The sequence below is a fragment of the Mirounga leonina genome, unplaced genomic scaffold (assembly GCF_011800145.1).
Source record: "Mirounga leonina isolate KUSES-001 unplaced genomic scaffold, KU_Mleo_1.0 Mir_180, whole genome shotgun sequence".
Lineage (NCBI taxonomy): Eukaryota > Metazoa > Chordata > Mammalia > Carnivora > Phocidae > Mirounga > Mirounga leonina.
Window position 1 is genome coordinate 709,574 of NW_023270469.1, and position 26,448 is coordinate 736,021.

Below are 26,448 nucleotides of genomic sequence, written 5' to 3' on the forward strand. Positions count from 1 at the left end.
GAAGGCTTTGGGTTTCTGCCTCCTGGGACTAGTGTAGGGGGAGGTAGAAGAGGGCAGGTGGCTGAGCCCCCCTGGTTAACCTCAGGCAGTCTAACCAAGGGCGAGGGACGTGGCCCTGTGAGACCCCTTCCTCTCTCCCTCTCTGCCTGCCCTTCCTCCACGTTGCTCTTGGCCAATTGCCTCCCCCCCCCAACAATCTCTGGGGGAGGGGGGAGGGTAAGCTAGGTCTGGTCACTGGTGAGTCCCAGGTGCAGGGAAGGGCTGCTGGGAAGGGGTGTGGTCCCCAGGCTGGTGAGCAATCCTTCCTGCCCATCCCCCCCAGGGGCAGGGAGGGGGTGGCCCTACTCCTGGGTTCCAGTCCTAGCTTGAGGCCTTGCCATGTTGCTCTCTGCACCACCCTCGGTTTCCCCTTCTCTCCAAGGAGGAGAGGGTTGGGTTCCACGAGCATGGAGGTCTTGTCCAGGGCTGGTGCACCTCTGGCCAAAGGGCCAGTTCACTCTCCTTCCTAAAGGGGCACTGGCCCCTCCAGAAGAGCCCTCTAGTTTTCCCACAGGCGTGGGGCATCTTACCCTCTGGACTCTCTGTCTTCTGCACCCCATGTCTGCAGCTCTGACCCCCCACCCTGGGTCGCTCCCCTTCCCACAGCTCTGCACAGCCCCTTCGGGTGGGGCCCTTGGCGTTTGGTCGCCCTTGGGGAGCCATATCTTCTCCTCAACCCATGACCAGAACCCCGGCAAAGGCCAGGGCCGCTCCCATGCCCCGCCCCCGGGCAGCACCCCTCTGGGGGTGCCTCCTCTGCCTCCAGCAGCCAACACCTTGGCTTTGGCCTTCTGTTCTGTGACCAGGAGCGCAACACTTGGGAGCCTACTGGGACGCCCGACCTGAAGATGTCCTTCCAGCCGCCAAGGGTGTGGGGAGCTTGCTCTGGGGGACAGACCAGGTCTCAGGGGCAGAGTGACTCGCCCGTCCCCGCTCATACGCACTGAGCGTCTGCCTTGCTTCCTGCGAGGGGACTGCTGCCACGTCTACACCGCCCACAGCCCGGCAGGGGTTCCTGTGGTGTACAGATCCATTTTGCCGAAAACACGGCCCGGTGCGAACACAGCCCCTAGGGCTGCACTGAGGGGCACCTGCCCACCTGGGGCTCAGGCGGCCGCGGAGGGTGGGCACAGAGGGGAGGGGTCTGGAGGTGCTGAGGGAAGGAGGTGAGCTGACACCAGGTGTGGGCCTGGGCACAGGGCGGGTTCCTGGTGGACATGCCCTGGGAGCCTGTGGTCATCTGCGTGGCGACCCCTGGGGGACAGCTGTGTATGACGACGGTGACATGCTCCCAGGCGCCGCTCCCACCCCGCATGCGGTGGTCTCTTGGGGCCCCTCACTTTAGAGGCAGGGACAGGGAGTCTGCAGGAGGCCAAGGTGACAGGTGGGTCCGGAGCCCAGGCCAACCCTTCAGCAGTGGGGCCTGGGCTGGGGGTCAGGAGAGAGGCTGGCCCCGTGACCCCTTTCTGTTCCCACGCCCCAGGCTCCAGGGCTTCAGTGCTGAGAAAGTTCTGGTGGGGCTGCCCTCCCAGGGGAGTCTGAAAGCACCAACAAATCCTAAAGTGGAACATGGTGGAACAGCATAACGGGGAGTCCTCAAGGAGCCGGGCAAAGGTTGGCAACTGGGTGCAGAGTGTGGGGGGCTCCTCAAGCCCTGACCAGCCCCGGTGGCCTGGACGGGGAGTGGGGCCCTGCCGGGGGTTCCCATCCGTTGAGTGTTGTCAGAAGGGACGGCAGCAGGGGTGGTGCCTGGGGCACGGGGCCTGGAGGAGAGGCTCCAGGGCGGGCTAGGCGGGGCTGGCCTGGGGAGGGCAGCGTGTCCCCGGCTGACCCAGGCCGCGCCTGCCCTCTGGTGGCCACAGGATGCACTGCAGACGGAGGCCGTCAGGTTTGGAGGGGGGCTTGTCTTTGTTCAGAAGGCCAATGACAATCCCCCAAACACACACCGAGTGGCCACTCCCAAACTGTGTTTACAGTCTTGGATGCTCAAAAACCACAGACGGATGGCCACAGACAGCAGACGGAAGAGAGGCTGGGGGGCGGGCAGGGCGCCCCACGGGCCCTCACTCCTGGTCTCCCTCCAGGGCTGTCCGGGCCTCCAAGCCCCCAGCCGCTGGGGCTGCGGTCCTGCCCTGCCCAGCAGCCCCCTGCCCTGCAGCTCCAATACGACCATGCAGATTCCGGCCAGGGAGCGGCCCGGGCCCCTGGACGCGGTTTCCTGTGTCCTTTAGGTGATAATCAGCCCTAGGGCCTGGTGGGGGTGGGTCAGGGTGGCCAGGGAGGCCTGGTGTGCTCGCGGCTCCTGCCACCCCTGGCACCAGCAGGGGGCAGTGTGGATCCAGGGATGCCCTGGCCGAGGTGGCGGGGAGAGCGGGCTGGTCCTCCCACTTCTGGCCCACAGCTCGTCCCAGCTCTGCGCTCAGGGGCCAGGTGGGTGCGGTGATGGGTCCTTCTCGCCCCCACGCTGGACACGCCTGTCCCTCCCCCAGGCTTCTCTGGAAATGGAGCCCCAAGGTGACCCTGCATCCCCTCACCCCTCCCAGGGCAAAGGGACCCCAGCATGGAGTCCTCGGCCTTCTTGCTCTCCCAGGAGGGATGAGGGAATGCGGGCCATAGGGTCAGCGCAGATTCCTGCCATGTCCACCCCAGAGATGGCCTTGGGCTGCCAGCCCCTCACCCACCCCTGGCTGGGCCCAGAGCAGCTTGTCTGAGGTTTTGCCTGGTGGCGGCCATAGGAGCCTGGACTCCTCCCTGTGGCTGGCCCGAATGTGCTGGGGCAGCCAGCCCAGCAAGGGCTCTGGGGCATGGCCTCTGTTACCCACCAGAGCCCCTAGCTCCAGAGGTCAGCCCAGGAGTGCTCAGGGGAACACCCTGGTCACAGTGATGGGGGCACAGAGACAGGCCAGAGAAAAGAGATCACCAGATGCAGATGGTCAAGTTTTAAAGGAATTTGTAAGCTGTTTGCAGAAGGTCAGGTTTTATGGAAAAACTCACTCCAATAAAAACTCACCAAGACAGGCCGGGGGGCCCATGCTCCCCAAGACCCTAGGGCAGGTGAGTAGCCCCCCCAATTCTGCTCATTCAGTCTCAGTGCTGAGGACCCAGGAGAGGGGATGGTGTGGGCAGGTGCCCTCTGATCTGGGCAGGAAGGCGTGGGAGGCCAGGACGGGGAGTGCAGGCCAGAGACGCCTGGTGAAGCGCATGGGGGGCAAGGCAGTGTGAGACGCTTCTCAGGGCAGGTGCACCAGGCTGGGCCTCCTTCCCAATGTCTTCACCCCCAGATGGCCTGGCTGGTGGTCTGTGCCCGGTGGCGCTGGGGGTAATTGGCCTGGTTTTGGCACAGGGAGCAGGGAGCAGAGGGGACGTCCTCAAGGAGGGACCTGGAGGGTGCACCCATCGGGGTCTCGAGGAGCCTGAGGTTAAGCCCCATTTCTTCGGAGTTGCCTCAGTGAGTCTGTTTCCTGGCCAGTTCGCGGGGGCCCTGAGTGCAGGCCCCGGGCTGCAGAGGGTCCCCACCTGCAAGAAGCTGGAGGGATGAGCTCCAGGCCAATGAGGACACCTAATGGCTGGTCCTTCCTGGCCGGGGAGGCAGGGAGGCGGGGCCGTCCCCTGGGCCCTGTGGGCTCCCTGCGGGGCTGCAGGCCGTGCCCAAGTCCCGGTGGTCACCCGTCCCCCCTCATCTATCTCAGCCTTCTGTGCACGCGGCCCCGAGAAGCTGCCAGCAGAGCTGCCTGTCGGCCCCTCCTCAGTCCGGGTGGGAGAGAGGAGGGCGGGGAGGGGGTCGCTGAGCCAGCCCAGTCAGCACCGCCCCCGCGGCCCCCCAGCCCAGTCCACTCAGCCAGCCCTGGCACCACCGTCCTCCGGTCAATATGAGTGGACTGGTGACAAATGCGGGAGTGGAGAATCCCAACAACTGGATGAATCACATGGACGATCATTCAGATGAAACCCGCCGTGGGAACAGGGTCCCTGTGGTCTGCTGGCACGTTTCATCTCGCCCTTCGTTTGGGGGCCTCTGGAGCTGGGGGCTCATGCGGGCAGTGCGGCCGCAGGGGCTGTGCCGATGGGCAGGAATTTCCCACGCCAGTGACAGGGCCTACGAGACAGATGCGGGGCCACGGCCCTTCCCATCGGAACTTCTCCTCCAGACGGATGGACTCGGGGCAGAAGGGCCAGGTTGGTGCAAGAGGGGGTGCCTGGCACGGGAGCCCCCACCACGCCCAGGATTGCAGGCTGCTGGGCAAGAGGCCGGGGCCACACCCGGTGAGTGGCCTCCCTGCCTCTTGGAGAGAGTCAGCACGTTTCAGCCGTTCTCCGTGGTGCCAATGCCCCCTGCTCTCTCCCAGATGTGGGGGCCTGTGTGCATCTGTACAGGAGAAGTACCCCGACCCCGGCTCCCCTCACTTGGAGGCTCTGGTGGATGTCCAGGCTTGCCCAATGGTCAGTTCACGCTCACCCTCCCCTCTCCACATCCCACCGGTTCCTCCCCTGTACTCTCCATTCAGGCTGCTGAGCTGGAAACCCTAGAACATTCCAGACTCCTCCTCCTCCAACTCCCATACTCAGCATCCCCAAGCTAGCACGCACCTCCTGTCCTTTGGCCCTTCTGGCCCTCCTGTGATCCCGCCCCTGCCCCAGGCCCTCGGGGCTCTAAACTGGGCACCTGGCTTACTCCCAGCACCTTCCTCGGTTCCAGAGAGGCCCCAGGTTTCATTTCAGGCCACTACTCTGCCCCACTGCAGGTGTCCTGCCCTCCCCAGGCAAGGAGGCATGTGGCCAGCCAGGGTCTAGTACCTCATCCCCCTGAGTGAGTCTCTTGGGGGCAGGACCGTACCCGGACTAGTTAAGTTTAACGAGTGACCACATCTACACATAGGCCTCGGCCCCAGGTGCGTAAGGAGGGGACTTCCACAGATGCAGATTATGACTTTGCAGAAGTGCCGAGTCTCCTGTGACTCTCTCCCCTTCGGGGGATGGTCTAAACGTGGGTGGACGGCCTGTGGGCAGACGTGCCTTCACCTGGAGGCTGACCCTGTCCTCGGCCTCTCCCTGGCCAGTGGCTCCGTTCCTGCCTGGAACGAAGCCATGGGTGGTGGCCCAAGGTCTGGCTATTGAGAGAAGCAAGATTCAGAACCCTCTAGAGAGCTTGCCCCACGAGCTGCCTCAACAAGATAAACCGAGGCCTCTGCTGAGCTCTGGGCATGTCAGCTAGGGTGCTGAGGGTCCGGCTTGGCTCCTCTCTGCACAGAAGTGGGGCTGACTTTAGTGACCCCAGTGCAGGTGAGCCGAGTGCACTCCAGTGCAGGTCTCTGCCTAAAGAGGAGCATCTCTGTCCGCGGGGCTCTCCAGCAACAGGGAGGACATAGGAGCCAGAGCTGCTCATCTGAGCGATGCTCACACTCGCCGGGGGTCTCCATTGTGGACATGCACCATAATGTCAAGGACAAAGAAAACCTTAACAGCACCAGAAAAAAAAGGGCCCATGACCTCGGAAGACATGGAGGCCCAAGGTGCCAGAAGCTGAGGCGCAGAGAAGTGTCTTCCCATAACCAGGCAGCCCGTCATTTAAGAGTGAGGACAAAACACTCAGATACGTGGAGGCGAAGCGGGCTGACCTCAGAGATGCTTAAAAAACAACAGTCGTAGAGCATTATTTATTTCAAGGAAATTTTCTGAGCCTCCAAATTGAGAAAATGTCACTAAATTTATCCACTGACTGTAAAAACAAAGCCTATTAATTTTGTTTCCAAAGCAAAACAAGGCTGAAACTCTAGAGGCAGGTATCAGGATCATAGCGGGGCAGGGAGGAAGCTTACATGCCGGCCACAGGGTCCACATACTCTACAACTATAAACTTGGCTGGAAAAAGAACTACAAGTGTTATAGTCTGCTTTTGAAAATTTAAGGGTACTCAACAGAAATTCAGTATTTACTTATTTATTTACTTATTTACTTATTTATTATTTTAAGTCATCTCCATGCCCAACATGGAGCTCGACCTCATGACCCTGAGATCAAGAGTGGCACGCTCCACCAACGGAGCCAGACAGGCACCCCAGAAATTTAATTTACAATTTCCAAATAAGCAACGAGAAAAAAAATAGAGAAGGTCATTAAAACAACAAAAAAGAAGGCAAAACAAACCAAAAATCCGTAAGGTGGTAGGCAGAAAATGCAAATTGAGATTGTAGAAATAAATTCATCAATCATCACAATAAATGGACTAAATTCAGCGACTAAATGACGGATTATCCACTGGATTTACAGGCGTGGGCTCCGCTTGTCACAGAAGACACACCTGAAACCACATGGACAGCGAAGTCACAGCACCAGGACAAGTGGTCTGAACACACACCCCCGACAGGGGAAGAGCAAGATTTCTCAGAAAAAGAAAACTGAAGGAAAAAACATGAATAGGGATAGAACTGCTAACCAACAATTCACCAAAAATTTATAATAATCGTGAATAAATGGGCCAAAGAACATAGTGTTGAGACACACAAAGGAAAGACGAACAAGTCCGTCATGTGGAGATTTTAACGGGCCGCTTCCTGGGGGACAACGGTGACCCCAAGGTGATCCCGAGGCGACCACACTGTCACGTGTTCAATACTTGGCCACGTACGGGGCACGAAAGGCACCTTGGGTTTCTAAGAGCTGGGCCCACAGGCCTGTGCGCTCGGGATGCTGGGAGAGCAGGCGGAACATGGGGGACTGACAGGTGCTCCCAAGTAACTCATGGAGGAAGAGATTAAGTCAAAGTAGACACGACCACAGTTTGGAACCAGAAGTGCCACGTAACAAAGCGTGATGACACCTAGGCCCCGGGACGTATTTACAGGAACAAGCCGACGGCAGCCGGCCGGGGGGCCCAGCCGAAGCCGCGAGGAGAGGGCCTCAGGCAGCCCCCAGGAGGCAGGAGAGGAGGGTGATGGCGGACGTTACCAGCGCAAAAGAAACCACGGTGAGGATGAGCGAACAGAAGGAAAAGGTACACAGACAAACTCCGGGAACATCAACCAGGGAGACGCGCAGTGCTGTGAGGGATAGGGCATGACAAGTCCCGCATCGGGCTCCCTGCAGGGGAGTCTGCTTCTTCCTCTCCTTCTCTCTCACTATCTCTGTTTCTCTCCCTCAAATAAATAAGTAAAAAATCTTAAAAAACAGATTTTATTCATTTGAGAGTGTGTGCACAATGCACAAGTGGAGGGGGGCAGAGGGACAGAGAATCTCACGCAGACTCTGAGCTGAACACAGAGCCCGACGCGGGGCTCGATCCCACCACCCTGAGACCGCAAGCTGAGCTCAGTCAGGCGCTTGACTGACTGAGCCCCCGGGGACCTCTCCAATAAGGTTTTTTTTTTTTTAAAGGAACTTAAAGCTGGTCTTAAAATTCAGATGGAAGAGCAGAGGGCCAAGAACAGCCAAGACTCTCCTGAAGAAGTACGTGGGAGCAGAGCCGCAGCTTAGGGACAGGGCGGAGTTCGGGCACAGCCTGGACCTGGCACACCTGGGTGCTGGGCAGAGCGGAGGCCACGTGAGTTCCATGGACAGATGGAAACACCAGCCATTCCACACGGAAAAAATCAGGGCCTTTCACATGACGTGTGAAAGTAATTTCCAATGAATTAAGGGCTTACAGGAACAAAGCAAAGCTTTGTAACTTTAGACAAACATATGGGAAAATGTATTTAAGAACTTGGGGTAGGAAAGGGTTTTTTATTTTTATTATTTTTTAAAGATTTTATTCATTCATTTGAGAGAGAATGAGAGTGAGAAAGAGAGAGCACATGAGAGCGGGGAGGGTCAGAGGGAGAAGCAGACTCCCCGCCGAGCAGGGAGCCCGATGCGGGACTCGATCCCGGGACTCCAGGATCATGACCTGAGCCGAAGGCAGTCGCTTAACCAACTGAGCCACCCAGGCGCCCTAAGAAAGGATTTTTTAGAAAAGAAAAACAAACCATAAAAAAGATTAATGCATTTAAACACATTAAAATTTAAAATTCTTCACATCAATAGATACCATTAAACAAAATAAAAGGCAAGCCACATAACCAAGACGTAATCAAGAAAATTACCAACCAAATAGGAAATAGGCAAAGAACACGAACAGGGAATTCACAGAACAAAACCTCAAATGGTCAGTAAATGTATTCAAAATATTCCACCTAAGCAGCAACTAGGGGAATGCAAATTAAAATAAAGAGATCCTATTTCACATCCAGCACCGTGGCAAAGACTGAAAGTCTGTCCGTCCGTGTTGCCTGGAGGTGAGAGACAGTGTCTTGTCTGTTGGAGGCAGTCTACACGGTATGGCCTTTTTGGGAAGAAGCCCATGGCAGTGACCACGCAATCCCAAGGTGACACGTGGGAGCGGGCGGGCCTCTGCGCGGCGACTCAGAGCTTAGGTCCGCAAACACAGCAAGCTGCTGCAGAGCATGAGGTCGGCGGCAGATCTGTGTCAGCTCTGAAACACGGGAGGAACACCTGCAAGGCCCCAGCTCGGTCCCCTCTGAGGTAGGGCTCTAGTTTACAGAGGATGCCAGCTCACTGGTGCCTGGCCTAGGGGCACCCTGGTCGCCCGGGTAGAACTGCCTGACGAGGTCCCTCTTGTTGATCTTCCCCATCTGGTTCCGCGGGATCTCCTCCACCAGCAGGAACTCCGAGGGCACAGCATACGGGGCCAGGACGCCCCTGCGGAGACAAGCAGGGTCTGAGCGGCAGGAACTTGGGGCCCGGACGGCCCCCTCCCCATGGGACAGGCAGCCCGGTCCCCCAGGGCCCAAAGCCCAACCATATCTGGTGCCTGCCCCGGGAGGGCGTCTCTGCTGTGACTGTGAACCCGGAGATGCTGTGGCCCATGTTCCAGGCCCACCCGTGGGCAGAGGACAAACCCTCCTCAGGGCCAGGCCTCCCAGAGCCGGGAGGAGCAGGTCCCACTCTCGGCTGGCTGTCACGACAGCAGGCCACAGCCAGATGGGTGGAGCAGGCAGGTGGGTAGGGCCAGGGGACCCTTGCAGAGCCCTGGGCATGGCAGCCACGGCCACGTAGGCTGGGGCCGCGCTCCGGGCAGAGCTCTGTGATAAGCAGTGGGAGGGGCTGGTCTGTGGGTCCGAGAGCTGCCCTGCGTCCCGCACTCCCACGAGGAGCCCCCATTAGATGGTGCGTTCTCCCGTGAGGGGCCACGTGGACGGGTCCTGCCACCCACAGGCTCTACTCAGAAACTCCTCCTTGGGCAGCAGGCACTGCTTCTCTCCTGAGGCCCTGTCCAAGCCACCTGCCCCTTGCCCTCCGACAGCCGCACATGGGGCCACATCCCCTTTGTAAGGAGAGCATAGCGTGCCACTAGGCAGGGGTGTGCCCGGGGCCAGGAGGCCGTGTGTGGCCCTCTGGCCTGCAAGCTGTGGGGGCAAGCTCAGCCACTGCGGAGGTATCGTGGTGAGCTCGTGACACCCCATTGAACGCACCATCACCTTGGGGCGGCTCGTGCTGAAAGCAGCCAGCCGCAGGCCAGCACGGGGCAGCTGGGGGTGCAGGTGAAGGCTTGTGAGGGGAGAGGGTGCCCCACCTACGGTCCTGGCAGCTGTGAGAGACGGCCGGCAGCCCACAAGGGTAGGACTGGGCTGGGCTTTGCTGGAACAAGCCACCAGGACTGTGCAAGGGACTCTGGCGGCATGGCGGGGCAGCGAGCCCCTGAGGCCCGATCAAGGAACGCACCCCTCTGAGCACCCCAGCCCCATGTCTCAGGGGTGTGTGGGCGGCTCTCCCCACGCCTGCTTCCCCTGCGGCCAGCCAGCAGCAGGCTGGTGCCAGGGCCCAGAGAGGGAGGCCCGAGGCGCCGGCCGCTCCCGGTGCTGGGCGGCCAGGTGAGCAGGCCATGGAGCATGGTTGCCCATCATCCAGAGAAAGCACCCTCAAGAATGAAGACCAAGTTCAAGGCATTTCAGACAGAGACGCAGACAGTCCCCACGGGAGCAGACCGGCAGCAGAGACGAGCGGGAGGCTGCCGAGGAGCCCGCGCCCGGGGGCAGGCTGGGACACGCGTCGTCTCCTGGGGACTGGACCCTCTCGGAGAGACGACCCTTGAACAGAAATACAGCTGACTCTTGAACAACACCAGTTTGAGTCGCATGAATCCACTTCTATGTGGGTTTTTGGATAAACGCGGCAGAGGACTGAAAATGTGTTTGGTCTCCCTTGTGATTTTCTTCCCCTTTTCTTTGCTGCAGCTTACCTCGCCGCACAAGAACACGAGACACGATACGCACAACGTACAAACTACGTTCGATCGACTGTTCTCGGTGAGCAGGTCAGTCTGCTCAAGGGTCAGCCGTGCTAACAGTGTGGAGCGAGAACAGTAGAGGGTGTCGCCGGGGCCCGGGTCGGGGTGCAGATGGTGGTATGTGAGAGCAGGGCGTTATGAACCCTAACTTAGCAGCCACTTTTGAAAAAAGGAACAAAAGCCACAGAAGTTAGAAACGATGTAGAAGTGTTAGGAAGGACGGCTGGGGGCCCCGGCATTTCCAAGAACAGCAGGCCGTGGACGCGGGGGCCTGACGACTCTGCCCGGGACGTGTTTGCACGGTGGACCCCATGCGTTTAGACTCGCCTCAAGGCCAAGTTGAGCTGGTGTGAAAAAGCAGGCTTCTGGGGAAACATGGTCCACGGAGGAGGTGTCCTCCCGGGAGAAGGCATGGCAGGCACAAAGTGAGGATGAACACTAAGCCAAAGCCCACCACTCCTCTGTGGTCTCATCAGACATCAATTGTGGGTCAAGAGCACGGATCCTGGATTCTTCCCTGGTGTGTAAATCCCACGTCCCTTTCCAACTTGGTATCTGGGGCACCGAAGGGCAGTGGGTGGGCCGTGTCCTGGGTCCCGCAAACGTGGCGCTGTTGCCCTACTCCAGGCCACGCTCACCCCCTCAAGGGGACACTGGCTCTGGCCCGAGGGGCACAGACTGAGGGAGGAATCTTGAGAAAGGAAAACCACGGGAGCGCAGAGGTGACAAGGAGGGAGAGCACCTTCCCTAAGAGCCATGTCCGGAGAGGCAGAGTGAGGATCCAGAGTCCGACCTGGCCTGCGTGGGCTGCGTGGCCTCAGCGTCCCCACCCAGTGATGGCCCAGCTTGAGGACACAGAGGCCTGGACGCTGGCCTCACTGTGGGACAGTCCTGCGGACGGCGGGTGGGCTGCCTGCCCTGACCTCCCAGGGGTGCCCCCCACCCCCACCCCAAGCGCAAAGCCCCCGCCTCAGGTCTTCCCGCGGCCTCGGTCACAAGCCTGACAGGTGCGCACGCGGCTCCTGAGAGCGGACCCCGACTCTCTCGGGCGGAGAGCTCAGCACAGGGTGTGTGGTGTTTAACTGAAGCTGCAACGACGACTAGAATTTTCTCCTTTGTTGAACACCCTGCTCCAAGTGTGATTCTGCAAATCCAGGGGAAGCTAATCGCCCAGCTGTGCTGCCCCTTCATGAAATGAGGGGCTCCTGCTGTTGTGAAATCATGTTGGACGAGCCAAAAATATCTTTAGTGCTGAGGAGGGAGGCAAGTTGGGAAGGAAGGGGGTGCAGGGAGCAGGCAGAGGAAGGAGAAACTTCTCAGATTGGAAATAAAGAATTTGGGGGACATTACTAACAGCTTCCTTTCTGAGCTCGGGGCTGTGACCACGCTGTCTGTCCCCCGGCCTCTGGCGTGACTGACCGTGGGGCACGACAGGCACAGGGAAGGGGGACTGTGCGTGTCGGCACGCAGAGAAAGCCCTGGGGCCATGGCACGTGGGCACAGAGGCTCTGGGGACGGTCTAGGGTAAGGTGAAGGTGAGCGCGCGGGGACGCATGGTGAGGGGACAGGCCTGCGGTGGGGGCACAGGCGAGGGGAGCACCGTGGCCCCAGCTCCCAACGGCCACGTTCAGCACAGGGTGGGTGGGTGAGGGGGCAGGACGGGAGGCTCTCTGCCTTTGGATTCCTTCTGAAGCCGGGGGAGGACCCTGCACCCTGTCCCATGGGTGGGGCTCCCACCCCGTGGTCCCGGCTGTCTCCCCGGTGACCGTTATAAAGCTTCCCTGCGGCCCTGTGTGTGTTGGGGGCAGCCTCGGGAATGTAATGTATCACCTGGCCTTCCAGGCAACCCCCCGACCCTGAGATGGATGATGGCAAGACCCGAGACTCTGCCTGCCTCCCCCCACCCCGGGACAGTCCACCCCCGACCTGTCCCTTCCTCCAGCCCCATGAATTCCCCGGCCTGCCCCTACCTTGCCCACTCTTTGAGCTCCCTGTGGGACAGCGAGTGTCCCTCCTGAAGGGTCACCACTGCAGTGAGCCGCTGGCCCCAAGTCATGTCTGGAACTCCAATCACAGCCACATCTGTGGACAGAAAGAATGTTGTGCTGACTGCCGCAGGCTGGGGACGCACCCAGAGGGGAGCATGGGGCCAGCATGGCTGGTCCTCCCGGGGACGGGGCAAGGCCCGGTCCCCACGGGTCTCCCGGCTGGAGCTCAGGGTGGGGGCTGGCTTTCCTGCGTCTCTGCCCTCCCTGCACTGCCCCAGGGCTGGGGACAACCCGTGAGCCACGTGGGGGGGCCCCTGCCATCCCCAGGGTCCTCAGCCTGTGACCTGAGGTCAGGGGCAGGTCTGGGTGGGGTCCACACTTCCTGGACCAGCAACCACCGGTGGCCACTCTGGCACAACCGGGATGCTCAGCCCACGGCCACTGTGAGCAAGACGGTGCTGCTGAGCCGACCAGCAGCAGCCCGCTCAGGCCGGGACCCCAGCCGCGGTACAGAGGTGGGGGGCGCACGGATGGCAGGCAGAGGGACCCCTCCTGTGTGTGCCCCAAGGGTGGGTCACCTGGTCCGGTTCTGTCGACAGTCAAACACAGACGGAAGCACATCTGGAATGCTGCCAGAGGGTCAGGTCTGGACCCTGCTCGCTGTTGGAGGCCCTGCCACGGGCCAGGGGGCCACGTACCCGTGATGCTGGGGTGTGTCAGCAGCAGCCGCTCTACCTCCAGGGCGCTGACCTTGTAGCCACCACTCTTGATGATGTCCACGGACGTGCGGCCCCGGATCCAGTAGCTGCCGTCCTTAAACACGGCCGTGTCGCCTGAGAAAAGGTGCTCTGGTCAGGACGCGCGCCGGGCCCAGCATGTTTCGAGGGGCACCCACGTGGTGAGCAGCGCCCCCCACCCCATCACATGCTGGGCGCCTGTGTCTGGGGGCATCGATATCCCCACACGGTGACCCATGCTGGGGCCGGGGTGCACGTGGGCCGTTTCAGGACAAGGTGGCAAGCATGGAGCTCAACGGCTGAGACCTCAGCCTGTGGTCCAACCCCAGACGGCCCTGTGCAGACAGCAGCGTCCCACAACGGCCGATGGGGGCCGCCTGTGAAGACCAGGCTCAGAGGCAGGACGGCCGGTGTGGTCACCACCCAGCTCGGCCCCTTCCCGCTCTTTCTCAGGCTCCTGCAATCAGAACAAGAATCGGCCGCCTCCTCCATCCCACCGTGGGGTCCCAGCCACAGCAGGGTCCTAGTGGAGAGGACATCACTGCAGCCCCCCTTCACTCGTGGGGTCTCCCGGGCTGCAAGGCAGTGACATGGAGTCTCTGAAGGAGGACAAAGCCCTCCTGCCCCTCCACGTCAACTGTGTGGTTTCCTGTCATGCTTCCCCATGTGGCAGTCCCCTCGGAGACCCACCTGGTCCCCTCTCAGGCCATGCTGGGCGATGGGATGCCCACCAGGCATCCTAGCATGAGCAGGTGGTGGGGTGGGGGACAGCGAGGGCCAGCCCAGAACAGAGAGGGCGCAGGGGAGGTGGGCCTGAGTGTGTGCGCGCACACGTGCATGTGTGGACGCGTGTGGACGTACATGCGTGTGGACATGTGCATTGTGGAGGTGTGTGTGTGGACATGTGTGTGGACGTGTACATGTGTGGACGTGTGCGTGGACATGCGTGTGGACATGTGCATGTGTGGACATACACGCGTGTGGACGTGTGTGTGCTCCCACAATGCACGCACGTGTGCGTGTGCCTGTGGGGACGCCCCCACCCAGCCCTCTGAGAACAGCGCTGGCGCCGCCCTGCCTATGCTCACACCCGAGCCCCATGTTGGGTCATTAGCTGGAATAAATCATCGGTGTTTCATTACGAGTCACGCCACCCACGCAGGAAGGCACCATCCATCATCTGCCACAGGCCAGGGCGTGATCCAGTCTATAAACGGGACAGATGCCTGTGCGTGGATGGGTGGCTGGCTTACTTATGGCGGCGTGGGAAGGCGAGGCTCTGAGGACAGGCCACGAGCGTGGTGGGTTCTCTCCCGCTGACAGGAAGCAGAGGCTTGCAAGTGCATCCTTGGAAAGGGCGCCGTGGCCCCAGGATGGGCTGCAGGGTGGCGGCTGGCGGGAAGTGGTGCAGGTGTGGAGGAGCAGGAAGGGCCGCAGGGAGGCCTGGGGTGGACGAAGCCCGCCCTGGGTCCCGCGAGGCCCCCTGTGCTCCCCACTCCTGGGGTGCAGGCACCGCTCTGGCTGCATCCCCTCCCCACTGGACGGCTGCATGCTCTCTCCGGAGAGCTGTTCCTTAAAGGCACCAAGGGGCCCAGTCTAAGCTGTCACTGCCCTCCTGCTGCCAGACGGACACTGCACTAGCCCCGGGCCCTCTGGAGCCTTCCTGGACCTGCTCCCACCACCTCTACTTGCCCAGAGACCCAGCAGAGCGAGGGACCCTGCCCTGGGTCCAGGCTCCTGTCCCTGGTCTCCCTGCCGGAGACGCCCTGCACTGCCGAGACCACGGCTGCTGAGGCTGGGGGGCATCTCCCTGACGCGGCCCCTGCCCCCTGGGCTGCTCTTCCGGTCCTGCCCTTAGCATCAGGAAAGGAGGCAGTGGGCTCTGGCGCACGTCCTTGGATGGGGGAGCACCACGTCTGCTCACTGTGAAGGGGTGAAGGGGACCGGAATGGGACTGCCCTGCTCTCCAGGGGCCCCTCCCCAGCTGCCTGGAGACCCTCAGACGCCAGCTGTCTCAGTTCTGAATGAAGGACCACGGGGGCCGGGGAGCGCAGGCTGATCAGGGGACGCACTCGGAACTGAGGCCCGGTCCCAGAAACAAGGGCCCTCAACACCCCTTCCAGGCCTTTCTGCTCCATTTCCTTGGGTGTTGGCTGACACAGACGCTGAATCCCAGCACAGAGACGGCTGGAGACCAGCGCTGTCCCCAAACTCCCATGAGTGTCTAACCCACGGGCAGCCCACCTCTGAAGGGCAGGACGTGTCCAGTGCCAGGATGGGGCTCAGAAAGAGGGGTCCTGGGCAGCGAGGGCGGAAGCCGTGTACAGAGCCCTGCCTGACATCCACGTGTGACAGCGCCGCCCGCCTGCCGTGCTCCTGGCGGGACAGAGCCCCAAGCACAGCGTGGCGGGAATGGCTCGGGAGGCCACGCGGCTCCCTCAGCTTCCCCTGCGTCTCTGCGCACCTGAGTTGGCAGCTCCCAGGAGGGCGGGTTAAACAGACAGCAAGCGCCCAAACCCCGAAGACCCCGGAACAGGCAACTTCAAGGTTTTGGATAAACTGAACAAAGTAGGAGGGGGAAACAGACACGCTGTGGCATCTGAGGAGTGTGGGCAGTCCTGCGGACTCCGTGCGGCCTGGCGGCGCCTGCCACCCACGGCGGGAAGAAACCCTCACGTGCCTCCCCGACGCAGCTGGGGGACAGACGGGGACAGCACCGGCCCGCAGCGCATGCTCACGCCCGGGGAGGCGGAGACACTCCTTGCCGAGCACACCCCCTCATGTGCTCCCGCGGGGGCCAGAGCCTTCCCTCTGGTGCCACGTGACACACGTCAGGCCCGGCCTCACCGTGGACACCAAGCTGCCTGCTCTGTGGCCAACGTCCGGCCCTGCCTCTGGGGAGATGCGGGCTGAGCCTGTTTTCAGGCAGTGACACCCAGCACGGGCCGGCTCCACACCACGGGGCTGCACCCCCTTCCGTGCTTCCCCAAGTGTCTGCCTCATGCAGGGTCTGCTGTGGAGCGTGGGGGCCCAGCCGGGGGATGTGGAGGCCAAGGGAATCATGCTGAGGGAAGAAGGCCAATCCCCAAAGGCTACACTTGTCGGGTCTGTCTCTGTGCCACTCTGAACGACAAGCAGTGGGCTGGGGGGCGAGGGCAACAGACGTGGGGCCGCAGAGCAGCACGGACCTACATGTGTGCTGAGGATGGTGAGCAGAGCCCACACACAGGTGCACATACATGTGTAGGGCTGGGGGACCCTGGTCAAGCCCAGGGACGGGCTCTGGTGTCGTGCTGGTGACCAGGACGTGGACACTGGGGAATGGTGTGAAGGTGCAAGGGGCCACCCTACTCGCCATCTGCAGCTTCCTGCGAATCTCTACCTATTGCAAAGAAAGCGTTTTAAGAAACCGCTGTTTGGTTTGTGGAGAAGTCCTGCCTCCCCTGGGGGCTCACCCCCAAGTCGAGTCACTCCAGCGTCTGCAACACACTCTGACTGAACAATAATTCCAGAAAAGAATCTGTGTTAACTAAACTCACGACCGAAAGCAAGCACAAGAAACTGCCCACCGCGATGCTAATTAACGCGCCTGATGAGGCTGTCTGTCCGTCAGGTGTCAGCACCCCGCCCCTGCTGGAAAACACCTGCCCTGCTCTGCCGGGGATGCAGGGCGGCAGCTGAGAACCCAGCCCCCCACTCTGCTCCTGGCGCATGTCGGGCACCATCAGGCCCCCTGAGCCTGGCACGGCTGCTCTGGCATCGCCCCAAGACAGGGCTGGGGGCTGGGGCAGGTAGGGGGCAGCTCATGGTGGGTCGACTCCCCCCGGCCATGGGGCAGCTCGGCCTCCCAGGTGTCCTTCCTGCTTTCAGCCCCCACGTGTCGGCCAGGCTCCGGAGTGGAGAGAATCAGCCGGACAGCTCCCAGCATCGCAGGATAGGGTGTCCCGAGCGCCAGCACAAGGAGGGACGTCAAAGTCAGGGCACCCAAGGCACTCGACTTGTCCGACGTGGACTCTGGGATGGAGAAGATTCTCTAGGACTCCGAAGAGGGGAAAGGTCGTACGGTGCCAGGAAGGACGACGTGGCTGCAGCTGGTAGAAGCGTGGAAGCCAGAAACCGAGAGAGCATCTCGAACCCTGAACTCTACCTCGCCCGACTGAGCGAAGACGCTGCCAGACACCCACTCCCCGAAATGCACACCCCACACCTCTACTGTCAGGAGGCTCCTGGGGAATGCAGCGCGCAGACTGTGGAGCAGAAGGGAAGGAGGGAGCTGCAGGAGGGGCCTGGCGGGGCGGCGGGCCCGGGCGTCTCCCCCGAGCGGCAGGGTGGCACCGGGGTGCTTCATGCAGGGAACCGAGAGCACAGAAGGACCACGGTCTCCATGAGGCTGCATCCACGGCCCCATGGTGCAGACACTGGGGGGACGGGTGTGGAGAGCAGCCTCAGAGCCAGGTGCGAATGGCCACTGGTCAGAGCCGCGGGTCTTCCAGCCATGCCCGCGTCACTCCGATAAAACCCGAAAACTGAGCCACACTCCTCTGCGCAGGGGTCTGGGACCGACATGGGAACAGCGCAGGGACCCCAGGAGCCAGCCCGCATGCAGCTGGAGCTCGACATCCAACAGAGGCAACGCGGCCTCACGTGGCCACTGGGTCACCGCGTCACTGCCCACGGAACAGGGTCCGAGACTAGCTTTATGAACGCAAAGCCTGACAAGGGGCAGGAGAGACCCAGGCGCACAACCCCACGAGCCCTGGAAAACAAAGAACTCTGAAGCAAGATAAAACAACTAGACACGACACATCCAAACCTTCCGCTCACAGAAGGGGCCGCCAGTACCGGGGCCTAGCCAGCTGCAGACTGCACGGCCGGTCCCGCCAAGCATGCCCGGAGGGGCCCCGCTGCCTGGCACAGCCTTCACGGTGACCCTGCCTCCGGGTCAGCGGGCGCACAGGTCGGTGACAACCGTCCCCTCTGCACACCCACACCCACTCACACGCAGCACGCGGCCTAGTTCCTAACTGCGCCTCGCTGGCCAAGACGGAAGATCTCCTTGTTGGAGGAGGAAAGCAGAACCCCAACTGCGGCGAGGCAGGAGGTGAGCAGACACGGCCCGAGCGCCGCCGAGGCCTTCTCCATCGGAGGTGTGAAAGGTTAGCGTGTCGCGCCGTGTCGCTGAGAGCGATGACGCTCACCGAGGGAGCACCAGAGGCCAGGCATCCAAGGAAGGAAGGAGCCCGCCCACAGGGGACAGCGGCCAGCGGCTGTGAGAACCGCGCATGTGCAAGACGCGTCATCAGTTCATGTCACCGCTCTCCAGAACACGGTTTCTAAGGGCCTCCCGACAGCCGCTGCTGGACACCTGTGGACACGGGCGGGGTCCCCGCCCCGCACTTTATTAAACACGCTGTGGCAGGGGCGCCTGGGTGGCTCAGTCGTTAAGCGTCCGCCTTCGGCTCAGGTCATGATCCCAGGGTCCTGGGATCGAGCCCCGCGTCGGGCTCCCTGCTCTGCGGGAAGCCTGTTTATCCCTCTAACTCTCCCCCTGCTTGTGATCCTGCTATCACTGTGTCTCTCTCTGTCAAATAAATAAATTAAATCTTAATAAATAAATAAATAAATACATACATACATACATACATACATACATACATACAAACGCTGTGGCAGACGTCCGTGCGCCCGGCTCTGCCCGCCTCTCGTCATTCCCTTTGGCCCAGAAACACTCCTGACCCACAGTCCCACCTGCAGGGGAAAGGACCTGCCTCACGGCAGCAAGGCCCAGCTTGGTCAGAATCTTTCAAACTCGGCGACAGGAGGCCATCTCTGTGTTTCTCTCCCACAGTGAGGAAGGCCCCATATCTTACGTGTTTTTATGGCCAGCTTCTCTGCTCTCCTGGGATCTGCCCATCGCCAGGGCTGCCCGGGCCCCGTGAGCGCGCCTCTGGGGAACATCCCCATGTGGGCGCCGATGCCCGCCAGGGCCCCCTCTGTCACCCTGCTGTGATGTGTGTCTCTGGGAGTAACGTCACGTGCTTGCCCTGGAGGAAGGCAAGAACCCGCCGATGCTCTGGTGGATTTTCCCAGGGTCCTTGCTTCCCATCTCCTAAGTGCCCTCGACGTCCACGTCGTGACGCTAAACAGTGCACGATGAAGGATTTTTAGAGCAAGTCAGAGGCCGTTCATGTCCTTACGCTCAGTCAGCAGCATCTGAGCTGAGTGGCAGGCGTCAAAGGAACTGTAAGGTCTGCTCAGCTCGGTCCCCATGTCCATCTGTGTCCCCAGCTCCGTGTCCTCACCTCCATCCCATGTCAGCTCTGTGTCCTCGTCTCCCTCATCTCTCATCATCTCCGTAGCCTCACCTCTGTCCCGTGTCCTCACCTCCATGTCCTCTGTCCTCTGTCTTCTGCTCGGACAGCAAGGTCAACATAAAGGCCCGAGGGCACCTGGCTCCTGGAATCACCTGTCCCCCTGTCCTGGGCTCGTGCTGGTGCCCGTGGGCATGTCGAACAACCTCTCTCTGGTCGTGGTGGTGCTCAAGAGCCGGGAGGAGGGTCACCGTGGCTGTCGGCAGAGTTTCTGGGGGGAGACGCTGGGTCTCCTTTGTAGCAGTCGCGACCCCTGGGGGCTGGCAAGGAACTCCTTGCACATCTGGGGAAGGAGGACAGGGCAAGGCAGGGAGGGCAGGAGCGGCTGGTGACCTCTGTCCTCCCACCCAGGCGTGGACCTGGCCCTTCCCCGAGGCCCACGAGCAGCAGCTCTCCAGCTCCCGCCAGAACCCGCGGCAGGAGGGGCTGGCCAGGGAAAGGGTTAAGTTTAATTTACCCTGATTTCTATTTAATATCATGCTCTCCCCGCAGGCGCCGGCAGCTGCGAGCTGATTGCACCCGCTCATTATGCAGCCCCGTATCGCTAATGGCCCGTGACAAAGGCACACGGCTCCCAGGCCTCACCCCCGAGAGCCAATTAAACACACACACTCCCTTCCTGTTTGCAGCGCATTACAATGAAATTAAACGGAATTTCAAAATCATTTTCTCCTAAAGACATCTCTTTACAATAATTAATGCATGCTATTCCTTTTCAACTCAAATATTCATCAGCAGCATGACTGAATGTTTTAACGCTGACTGCCCCGCACTTTCCTTTGCTGCCGCCCGGCAAATCCACAGGGCTTGGGTTCCTGTGCTTTTAAAGAAAAAAAAACCCTAAAGCTTTTATCTGAATTTAAAAATAAAAGAAGCTGGCCACAAAGCAAGTCAGGTTTCCACACAGGGACCATTCAGAGGCCTGCAGGAGGGACGTACAAGCCTGCACCTGAGGGACAATGACGGACAGGGGCCTGCCCACTGTCACACCAGCTCGTGGGAACGCCGTGCTCACGATGGAAGTCCGGCGTGTTAACGTGCTGACCGCACCCTCACATGGAGACAGGGCATCCCGAAACAGGTGACCCCGAAACAGGTGACCAGGGCTCCTGGGGCCCGACCACACGGAGCCCTCTGCTCCCGTCAGGGTTCCCGAGGTCCGGCCTCGCTCTGAAGGCTGACAGACGTCCACGCTGCACGCCCTTCCTAACCACCCGCGCACTGGCTTCCTGTGCCCAGCACAGAGGCTCAGGGGAGGCTGGACACCTCCCCCGGCAGCTGCCGGGATGCGCATTTCACAGGCACAGAGCAGAGAACCATAGACAGCTGCAGGACCACAGCGTGGACGTGAGACTGGCCGGGACCAGCAAGTCTGGACCCAGTGCCACCTGGCAGTGTGACAGGAAGGGGGCCCTCGACACCCCCCACCAGGAAGACCCTCCCTCTGCCCCCTTCACACCCAACCCTCACCTGGCAGTCCTACACAGCACCCCGAGACTGCCGGGCCCATGCGGGTCCCTGCTCTGTCACTCGGTGACCTCAGGTCTGTGACAGCAGCAGATGAGAGTGGACACGCGATCCTGCCCCCGAATCCATGCCAGTCTGAGCTCAGCGAGGTGCTCGTGCGACCACTGTGTGGCCACGAGACTAGGGGCCACAGCCACCAGCCTTCTCCTAAGAGATGCGTGGCAGTCCCATGGCAGCCCGCTCCACCTGCTTGCAGCCTTTCTCCTCAGCTCTGCGCCCCACAGGACAGGGAATGAGGCCGGCTTCTGGCTCTGGGGCCGTATGTGGGGAGATGTGAAAGCAGGCCTTTCTTTTTAGAAAATATTGTCTTAAGATTACTAGGAAATGATGCATTATCAGCAACAAAGTTTTACACGTACAGACGGGCAAAAAAAAAAAGGACCACCTACATGCCAGGAGCTCATTCTCAATCAGCTACAAACCTAATATTCAATATTCACAGTGTCTGCTGTAAAGTCCATATTTCGGGACCACTGGGGCCAAGGAGGGGAGACGGGGGATCCTGAGCAGCTCTGGGTCCTGCTGGGAGGGCATCACCTGCACACCAAGCACAGGGCCCCAGGCGTAGCGTGGAGAGTAATGTACGATGACCCAAAAGAAAGAGGAACCATGTTCTACCAGAACGACTTGGATCCTGGGGGTGGGGGGGTTGGGCAAGAAGCTTCATAAAGCAGGGGGCTCGGGGTAGGTGGTGGGGCGGGGAGGCTCTCTGACATCCAGGCCCTGCTGCTGCCTTCCTTCTAGAGGTTGTTGGGGCCCTGGGGGTAGGGTGAGGATGCAGCCTTGAAGACGGGAGACACAGAGTGCACTGCACCCCATCTCTGCCCTGGACAGAAGATTCTGGGGTGTCCAGGCCACCCCCCGCTGGCCCCCTCCTACCTGTCTTGAACCAGCCATCCCAGGTGAAGGCGTCTTTCGTTTCTTCTGGTTTGTCCCAGTATTCTCGGAACACAGATGGCCCTCTGACCAAGAGCTCCCCTTCCTTCTCCTTGAACCCTGGGGTCACCTGTAGCATGGGAGAGAGCAGACACCTCTCAGGATGGGGACTCCACCTGCCTTCCTTGTGACCCCCCCAACGACCACACCCTCTTCTGAAATTAGACACTTTGTTGGAAATGACTGAAAAATGCATCTTGCAACGCGGGAACTCAATCAGACGGCTAGGAGCGGTGTCGGCCCCATCATGGCAGGGAGCTGTGTGTCACCGCATTCGTCCTCTAGACTCGAAGCCATGAGTCACTGGCCCACGTCACAGGCAGCGCCTGGCTGGATTCGAGCTGCCTGTCCACGTCTCAAAGCTGTGCACAGAGCAAAGGTGACTGAACGGAGGCCAGGGACACTCTGTTCTGACTTATCAGCTCCCACCTGGAATGAACTTATTCTGGGGAAGAACCATCCCCCTCCTTCAAAACAAAAGCAGAGACCCTTCAAAAAAGGCTGTCAAACTGTCGGACTCTCTGTCTGAGGCCTGAACATAGCCCATACTTCTGAGGCTGGCACAGCAGGTGGACAACCAGAGCCTGTCCCGCACCAGCAGCTCTCGGCTGATGCCACAGCCCACCTCCCACTTCAGGGCCCAGCCCGGCGCCCGCCATCCAGCCTGTGTGGAGGAGGTCTGTTTGTTTTCCAACCAAAGCAGACTTTATTTGAACTTCACCCGTTTTCCCACTGCTGCCCTTTATCTGATCCACTGCCTAGGTCAGACTGTTCTCGCCAGAGATGGGGGACCTACTTCCAAGCATCGGCCCTGAATCCCAGATCCAGTGAAAGTCATGTTCAGGGAGCGCCTGGGTGGCTCAGTCATTAAGCGTCTGCCTTTGGCTCAGGTCATGATCCCAGGGTCCTGAGATCGAGTCCCACACCAGGCTCCCTGCTCAGCGGGGAGACTGCTTCTCCCTGTGCCTGGCGCTCCCCCTGCTTGTGCGCTCGCGCTCTGACAAATAAATAAAAATCTTAAAAAAAAAAAAAGTAACGTTCAGGATGGAGGAAAAGACAAAGACACCTGTAGATAAAGAAAAAACAAGAGAACTTGTGGCCAGCAGATCTCATCTAAAAGAATGACCAGAGAATGTTCTTCAGACAGAAGGGAAATGAGGCCAGAGTTAACACAGAAAACTCAGAAATGAAATAAAACCAACAGAATCAGTAAATACCTGGGTGAATAAAAATGACCATTCTGTTCCTCATGAGTTCTTTCAAACAATTTGGAAGGCGGAAAGCAAACGCTATAACCTCATCTAACAGTGTTTACACCACCACCACATGTAGACATTCCACACGAAAACCAGGCGACACCGGGAGAAGGCAAAGTGACCCCATACGGGGGCAACAAAGATTCTTTGCCTGACCAGCCTGTAGTCAGGCTCCCCAACCTTCTCCTAGGCCATCTGGGCTCCTCCTGTAAAATCCAGTTCTAGCAAGAACCTTGCTACATCAGTTTAGCAAGAGTCCCCCACCCTGATACCCGGTCACCCTCAAATCTGCTATCACCCCCAGGTGACATGTGATCACCCCAGCCTGCCCTCAGCAGAGATCTTGTCAGATCAGTTTAGCCAGACTCCCCACTCAGCCCTGATGTGTCCCCTCAGCAAGTGTCCACCCACTGATCCCACCTGCTGCTTGGGAGTGAATGTCCACTGGGCCTGCTGCATTCACAGTTGTGAAACCCCACTGTAGGGGCCCTACAGCTACCCCAATGGTCCTTAATAGAGTTCGCCTTGCCGCCTTCAATAAGGGTCACTGAATGTTTTCTCTCTGACTGTAGGAATTCTACATCTTCGGGGAGTGTTAAGTGCTGAATCTAAGTAGGTCTCAAAAAGTGAAGTATGTATATTGTAGTCCCTAGAACTATTAAAAAACTGTGTAAGAGCAAATGGTCAAAAACTCAGCAGGTAAATGAAAATGTAACACTAAAGAATGAGTCCAAAGAGGCAGTGAAAGGGAAGCTGAGCAACGAGGAACTGAGCAGACAAACCATGAGGAGGTAACAAATGGTGGCAGGTGAGGTTCAAACATTTCAGTAATCAGGTTAAATGTAAGTACAGCTCTAAACACACCAATTAAGAGATTGCCAGACTGGACTGAAAAACCATACATGATCCAACCCTATACTGTCTATAAGAAACTCACTTCCAGGACAGTTACCCAGGCAGGTGAGAAGCAAGGGGATGGGACCATATAGACCACAGAACACCAATCAAAACAAACAATATTGACTACACCTTTATTAACACCCAGACAAAGTCAATGTAAGAGCAAAGAACAAGCAGGATCACCTGACAATAGAACGGTCAGGTCACCAAGAAAACATAACAACTATAAATGCACATTCACCAATAAAGAGACTTTCAAAATACACCAGCAAAAATCCAAAAGCAGAAACAGACAATTTCGGTGGGAGAGTCACCCCCCGCTCCCCCCCACCCCATGCTAGAAATGGTCAGATGCTCGGGGACGAGCGGGGCCGGGCACCGCCGACCACCTCCGACCACATGCATGGGACTGACATCTGTGTTGCAACCTGAACCAGCAGCATGTGCATTCACCGAGAAGGCCATGTTTTGGGACACACACACGCCTTCACAAATTTAAAAGAACTGGAATCCTATCCAGTATGCTTTCTGACTATAACAGAATTAAACTAAAAATGAGTAACAGGAAGATATCAATCTCCAAACACTTGGAAAATAAACAACACACTTCTAAATAATTCATGAGTCAAAGAAGAAGTCTTAAGGGAAATAAGAAAATCAGAAAATATTTTGAACTGAATGAAAATGAAAACACATCAAAATTTGCGGGGCTGGGGGGTGGGGCAAGTCCCAACAGTGCTGCAGGGAGATCTGCACCAATAAATGTGTGAACTGGGAAAGGGAAAAGTAACAGAGAAAACTCAAGGAATCCACAAACAAGTTCTTTGAAGAAGGCTCAATAAACAGATAAACTTGTAGGAAGAATAACAAAGAAAGAAGACACAAACTGTCCATAAGAGAAATGGGAAGGGCCCTATTGCAGATCACATAGGCATGCAAAGATTAATAAGGGGACACCATGAGAAACACTATGTGCATAAATTCAACAACCTAAATGGAGTGTTTTTCCTCAAAAACCACACTCTACCAAAATTCACCCAAGATGCATTAGATGACCTGAGTAGTCCTATAACCATTACAGAAAATGAATTAATAGTTAAAATCTTCCAAAAAGGAAGGGTCTAGGCCCAGATGGTTTCACTGGTAAACTCTATTCAACATTTCAGTAAGTATTTAATACCAGTTACAGGCAGTCTCCTCCAAAAAGCAGAGGAGGAGGGAATAATTCCCAACTCATTTTATGATGCTAGCATTACCCTGATACCCAAACAAGACAAAAAAGCACAACAAAAGTAAACCTCAGATGCAAACAGCCTCAGCAAAATGCTGGCAGACCCAATCCAGCACATATAAAATAAATGATATACCACTAGCAAGTGGGGTTTGTCTCAGGAATGCGAGCCTGATTCAATACTAGAAAATCAGCCAACATGATCTACTATATCAGCAGCCTAATGAGAGAAAAATCAGTTGATGTAAAAAAGCATTTGCACTATTTCATCCAGGAGCACCTGGGTGGCTCAGTTGGGTAAGCATCCGAGTCTTGATTTTGGCTCAGGTCGTGATCTCAGGTTGTGAGACTGAGCCCCGTGTTGGGCTCTGTGGTCAGCACAGAGTCTGCTTGAGATTCTCTCTCCCTCTCCCTCTGCCCCTCCCCCTCCTCTAAAAAAAAAAAAAGAAATATCTCATCCATTCATGATAAAATATCTCATCCATTCATGATAAAACTCTGCATAAGTAGAATGGAATCTACAAAAGTCTGCAGCTAATGTCATATTTAATACTTTTACCATTCAACATCACACTGGAAATCCTCATCAGGTAATTAAGGCAAGAAGAAGAAGAAATGAAAACATACAGATTGAAAAGGAGGAAGAAAACTGCTCCTACTTGGAGAAAACATGATTGTTGATATAAAAAGTCCTAGAAAACCTACAAAAACCTACAAAAATACCTTCTAAAACTAAAAAGGGAATTTAACAAGACTACTAAAGGATACGAAACCAATACACTAAAATTGATCATATTTCTATATGCCAGCAATGAACAGTTCAAAAACAGAAAACTCCACACCTACAATAACTGAAAAAGAAGGAAAGGAGGAGGATGGCGGGAAGGAGGAGAGAAGAGGGATACCTGGTTATAAGTCTAGCGGGACACGAAACACACACCAAAACAGATCTAAGTGCGTGCAGAGGCATACCATGTTCAGGGATCAGAAAGACTTGGCAGAGCGAAGATGTTAATTCTCCCTAAACTGATTTACAGATTTAATGCAGCCTAAAAAAAAATTTTATTTTTATTTTTTTAAAGATTTATTTGAGAAAAAGAGAGCATGCACACAGAGGGAGAGGGAGAATCAGCCAATGGCAGATGCTTAACGGACTGAGCCACCTAGGCACCCCAGATTTA

General features: G+C 58.0%; 1 protein-coding gene across 3 annotated transcripts in view; it reads right to left on the reverse strand.

The window, feature by feature from the left end:
• Positions 1–8,015: 8,015 nt before the first annotated feature.
• ACSF3 (acyl-CoA synthetase family member 3) overlaps positions 8,016–26,448 on the reverse strand; it is a 50,760-nt gene continuing 32,327 nt past the window's right edge. For all 3 annotated transcript variants that reach the window (XM_035024598.1, XM_035024597.1, XM_035024599.1), the window contains 4 exons: positions 21,824–21,950; positions 13,008–13,142; positions 12,292–12,403; positions 8,016–8,733 (listed from right to left, as the gene is read on the reverse strand). In XM_035024598.1, the coding sequence (XP_034880489.1) occupies positions 8,565–8,733; positions 12,292–12,403; positions 13,008–13,142; positions 21,824–21,950 (543 nt within the window). In that variant the 3' untranslated portion in view covers positions 8,016–8,564. The remainder of the gene's footprint in view (positions 8,734–12,291; positions 12,404–13,007; positions 13,143–21,823; positions 21,951–26,448) is intronic.